The sequence below is a fragment of the Hyalella azteca genome, unplaced genomic scaffold, assembly GCF_000764305.2.
Source record: "Hyalella azteca isolate HAZT.00-mixed unplaced genomic scaffold, Hazt_2.0.2 contig8873, whole genome shotgun sequence".
Lineage (NCBI taxonomy): Eukaryota > Metazoa > Arthropoda > Malacostraca > Amphipoda > Hyalellidae > Hyalella > Hyalella azteca.
In genome coordinates, this window is record NW_025938956.1 from 160,825 (window position 1) to 166,567 (window position 5,743).

The window sequence follows — 5,743 nt, forward strand, 5'->3', positions numbered from 1 at the left end:
TATATGTACCACTGAGCTGAAAAGGGTTAACCGGCTGAGGTGCTGCCCATCAATCGAATTAAAATAAATAGCGGTTTCAGCGTTTAGTAGGCCGTAGGCCTATCGCCGATTCTTAACATCGCAGGACATTCACAGCGTCTTGCGGTCTCGAACTCGCATCTCACTGCTACAATTCTGCTCTGCTAACCTCCCTGGGAAGTCCTGCTTCCTCGCCGATTCTGACCAGAAACTGGCGCACAGAGCTGGTATCGACCCCGCGCCTCTCTGCGCCAATCTTGGTACTCTGAACTGTAACCACTGGGCCACTCCTAATTGTCGATGATGAGAGCAACAAGCTCGCTGATCTCTATTTCAGAGAATAGACTTTCTCGATATATGAATTTGATTGTACATTATCATCGGGCTGGTATCTAACTATAAAAAAGCTTTTGTGTTTCATCATTTGTATCAAATAATAATAATTTTGTATTATGTTTTTTGTTTGATTTGTTATAGAATGGCTCGTACACGTAGATTCCTTCCCAATCCACACACAACTTGTGAAATATGTAAGGAGGCTTTCACAAGTGAGACCCACAAGCCTCTTGTTCTGCCATGTGGGCACACTTACTGCCACAAATGTCTGTTAAGGCTGAAAAGAGAGGAATTATGGTGTCCAAAATGCAGGAAAAAACATGCTGTAGAAATATCAACCTTACCAGTCTGCTACCAGCTAATCCCTAAAGATGCTGCTGATGCCGTCATTGAAGAAGTTGACGATGAAGAGGAGGAGGAAGAAGATGAAGAGCAAGTTTGCAGTGAGCACAACAGTGTACAGTCACTGGTGCTATGCATGCAAGTGTCAACTGTGTCACCAGTGCTTCCATCCCAAGCATGTGGCTTGTTCTGTGACTCCCTTAGACTTCCTTTTTAAGGAGAAATGTCCAGAGATGAGACGTACCCAGGAGAACATCGTGCCTGATATATCTGAGAAGAAGAAGTGGCTGCAAAAGCTAATGGAGAAAAATAATGAAAATAGAACAGTGTTAAATGATTTATTGGAGACAGTCAACAAAATGCAAAAGGATCTTGAAGATGAGAAGGGATATTTGTCAGCAGCTGTCCATCAACTAGACTCAGATTTGACTGGATGTTATGCACTTGCTAAGCAGCCATTAACATCTGATCAAACTCAACAAATCCTCACTGTTTATACAAGACTCCACAAATTGACAGAGACAGCTAAGAAGTTTAATAAACCTTCTATAAAAAACCTCTGCAACTTTGCCAAAGTTCTAGAGGTATGTATGCAATTTTTAAATATATTTGAATGCATAAATTATTTTGAGTTTATATGTCACTTTTTGATGTTGGCATAATATGCATTTTTTGAGAAGAAAGAACACATTTTTTAAAAGGTTATACATTCAAATTTTTTATTTAATGTCTGATCATCCGTTGTAAATGTTTTAATATCTCATTATGTGATTGGTGTCTAAATTTCTAAAAACTAGACAGATACCATATTGCAAATATTATCACAGTCGCCTCCACAACTGATGCATAATTTTCCTTCCCAACGAATGAATTGAGCCATTTTGACACCTGGCTGTATAAAAATGTAGAAAAATCAACAAAACTTTCAGATACACACTTCATTAATTCAACAATTAGCTTTATGATTGTGTAATCAAAAATCTATTGCATCAACATATGAACAGTTCTTGCGCTCTTCGTTCACTGGAGAATAATTTATCTGAATTAAAAAAATTTTGACTGGATTTTGAATAAGTTTTAGACTTTTAGCCCAGAAGCTAATATTTATTCCTGAAACCTTTTTTTCAACAGGAAACAGAAGATGATGGCCCAATTGAAAGTGAAAAGGATTTTGGCATTCGATACATTAAGTCTAATTTCTGCAACCCTTTCTGTGGGGACAGCGAATGGCTCATAGAGAACGACTTGCAGGCCTTCACCGCCTACCACACACTCGTCAACGACCCTTGCCTGCGGCCATTTGAAGTGAGACTTGTTGTGCTGTTTTGCTTTACATGCTTGCTAGAAGTGAGACTTGTGGTTGTGCTGTTTTGCTTTACATGCTTGCTTGAAGTGAGACTTGTGGTTGTGCTGTTATACTTTACATGCTTGCTTGAAGTGAGACTTGTTGTGCTGTTTTGCTTTACATGCTTGCTAGAAGTGAGACTTGTTGTTGTGCTGTTATACTTTACATGAATGCAGTCATACGCAGATGCAGTCATACGCAGATGCAGTCATACGCAGATGCAGTCATACGCAGATGCAGTCATAGACAGATGCAGTCATGCACAGATGCAGTTGCAATTATTGGCAGATGCCATGAAATAAAAATGAATGGATCTTTTCCCTCCATGGGACAGTTTCATTGCCCTTTCTTACAATCAGATATAGATGATTTCTGTATACTGTCAAACGGAGTAACATGGGACAGTTTTGTGCATTTTTCATTAATAAATTCTTACCATGAGACGTTTCATAAAAGACTTTGGATTCATTTTAAAGGTATTTGCAACCTTGGGTTATTGTATGTCATCTCTGAAAAAATTCCATATGCTATTCATAAGGTGCCAGACAAAAAATAAAAGCCTCCTGAACTCACCCTGGAAATAGGGTAATAAGAGACACTTGAAATAAAACCTAATTTTAAAACATTTGAAGCATGCAGAGTGTACCCATCCATTACTGACAATACTCTGAAGTCTTCCTCTTCCTTTGTAGATGATGCAAATGTAGCATAAATGACATTTTCTGTGATTTTTACTTGTTTTTCCTTTATTGATATGATATTACCTTATCCATACATTACCAAATTATTGATTTGATATTACCTTATCCATGGACACGCCATTGAGCATTGACAATAACCTTGTCCTCTGCAAGCTTCATATCAGCAGCCACGTAGCATTTCTTCTGTAGCTAAGACGACAGGACGGCTTGTAATTTTGCACTATTTTAATTGAGTGAAGTGAATTCACTGTAACAAAAAAAATTGTAAAAAACGTACCTGAAACAGGAAGGAATATTTTAGTGACAACTATCTTATTTTTTTGAGCAAAAAAATAGTTTAGGTTAATTACTTTTCATTCCATGTTGCCCAGTGCACAATTCTATCCATGACATTCTATGCAAAGTTTTGTGATGGCCAATGATGCATTAATATTTTGTCAAGTGAAATTTTTTCACTGAGTGAGGTAAATGTAATCAAAATTCTTTGTTGTTAATTGTTTTCTTTGTTAACTGGAGCCTTTGCTAACCAAGGTTCTACTGTAAATGCATTTTTAGGGGTGTCCCTTATTACCCATTCCTGCAGAAATGACCGCCATATTTTTCTTGGGATGAGCTACACAAATTCTGTCAATCATGTTCTTAAGCCAGCACCTGTGTGCAAATTTTGTGTAAGTAAAATTTTAATATGGCAAATAATTTTTTGCTACAGACCTTAGCAGGGGTACTTTTCCAAAATCTCAATTTTTACACTTATATCCAGGGATTTTTTAGAGGTAGTATATGTATGATTTCTTAAATTGATTTATGCTACATAGATAGGAGAAATGTTGAACTTTACACCACTATTTTTAGTTTTGCAATATTTTAATTAGGTTAGCTGAGCTACAAAATGTCATAGAACTATCCCCTATTACCCTGTTTGATGGTATATATATATATTTATACAGATGTATATAAAAACGGATATAGTTCATGTTTTTAACGTATAAAAAGCCTAACTGTATCTTTGGATTATCTCTTTTAATGTATTTATAGACAATTCATTATTATGTGCCTTGTCATGACAAATTCTCATTTCTTCAGGTGATGTTCCGCTCTAACGTGGCCCCGAGTGAGGCCATCAACAACATGGGCCCCATGCTGACCTTCATGGCCGAGGCCTCCCGCTGCCTCTCCCTCCACCTCCTCCACTCCTTCTGGCAACCCCGCACTCCCAATTCCTCCCCCTCCATTGATGACGCCTCCCTCGAGCCCCTGCTTAACTCCCCCCACAGGTGTGTTGTAACTCCCCCTGGCTGCTTAACTCCCCCCACAGGTGTGTTGTAACTCCCCCTGGCTGCTTAACTCCCCCACAGGTGTGTTGTAACTCCCCCTGGCTGCTTAACTCCCCCACAGGCGTTTTTTTCTTATTGTAACTACCCTTCCTTAACCTCTGGTGTTGTAACTCCCCTATAGGTGCTCGGGTATTTTTTCTTGATTTCATCCTTAATATTCTCAGAAGGGAGTTGTCAATATTAGGATCACACTGTCGCAGGGAGTGTTGTAGGAACTGTGGCCACTGAAGGATCATGATCATATCAACAATAATTATGATGTATCAATAATAATCCTGATTATAACAATAATCACCATTACAGTGAGAAGCTACGTCACTTCTTGGGGTGTGTGAGCCATGGCTCGCTGGTCAAGCTGAAGCGTGCCGAGCTCTACACGCTGGGCCTTAATCATGATTATCTAAATATTAATAATGATTATCTAAATAATAATCATGATTATCTAAACAATAATCACGATTACAGTGAGAAGCTACGTCACTTCTTGGGGTGCGTGAGCCATGGCTTGCTGGTCAAGCTGAAGCGTGCTGAGCTCTACACGCTGGGCCTCCACATCCTATCACCCGCCTTTGTGGCCACCATCAACTCCCTCCTGTACCCCACCTCTGCTGTTGTGCGTGAGTATAATGACTTTATAAATAATATGTTTAAATATAATGTGTTTATAAATAATATGTATGTATAACTAATATGTTTAATTATATTTCAGACTTTTGCATCGGGCGAGGCGTGCGACAGCAGCAGCTGCCATCGCTTGCCACATTGCTGTACACCTGCAGCACCTGCCACCTGCACCTGCCTGACGTGGCAGACGGTGATGTGGCCTGGGTGTGTGGTGTGGTCCAGGCCCTTTTACCACACTCATACCATCACCACAGGTGGGTGTGAGGTCCTTATGACCTTAGATGAGTTCGGGACTTCCTAGTCCGGTCACGCTGATGCGCCGCCTTCGTCGTCCTCCGTCTCCGAGTCGTCGCTAGGCAGTCACCCCACCCTCGGGCCCCGGATGTAACGTTGGACGTGTTCTGTCTATTTGCCCTCCTTTGGGCCAGCTGATGCAAGATGCTGTTGCTTGTCACTTGCTGATGGTAGTTTCCCATTACTGGACAATCCAGAATCTTCCTCAGCCACTTGTCCAATCTCCTCCTGAATGTTGCAAGGGTGAACTCCCATCCTCTCAGCGCTTTTGGCAAGACATTAAAGAGCCTTGGTCATACGACGGACAGTGATCCCTCACGAAGAGTCTGTACTCTGGCCGTGGCTCGGTTATTAAATGGGGGAACCTTGCACAGTCCCCCTCCTTTCGTGGTAACGTGTCACTATTCTGGAGGTCTCACTCTCAAAGTTGGGAGCCAGTCCGGTTATCATCTTCCAAGTGTACAGTATGATATACCTTTCTCTTCTCCTCTCCAATGAGTACAGTTCCAGGTGTTTCAGCCTTCCCCAGTAGTTCAGGTTCAGCTCCCTCGTGCCGCTGATCCTGTACGTGAAGGTACGCTGCACTGCCTCCAGTTCCCGCACCGCACCCGCCTTGAGTGGCGACCAAAGCTGGCAGCAATACTCAAGATTGGGGAGCACGAGGGCTCTGTAGAGTGTAATCATTGGTGCTGCTTCTCTCGTTCGAAATGTCCGCCATATCCACCCCATCCTTTGCCGGCTGCGCGCGA

General features: G+C 41.4%; 1 protein-coding gene across 1 annotated transcript in view; it reads left to right on the forward strand.

Annotated features, from left to right (window-relative positions):
* The first annotated feature begins 651 nt into the window (after nt 1-651).
* The window catches only part of LOC108680052, a 6,622-nt gene continuing 1,530 nt past the window's right edge, over nt 652-5,743 (forward strand). Inside the window, exons 1-5 of the mRNA XM_047881816.1 lie at nt 652-1,280; nt 1,828-2,001; nt 3,826-4,016; nt 4,542-4,693; nt 4,786-4,904. Of these exons, the coding sequence (XP_047737772.1) occupies nt 726-1,280; nt 1,828-2,001; nt 3,826-4,016; nt 4,542-4,693; nt 4,786-4,904 (1,191 nt within the window). The 5' untranslated portion in view covers nt 652-725. The remainder of the gene's footprint in view (nt 1,281-1,827; nt 2,002-3,825; nt 4,017-4,541; nt 4,694-4,785; nt 4,905-5,743) is intronic.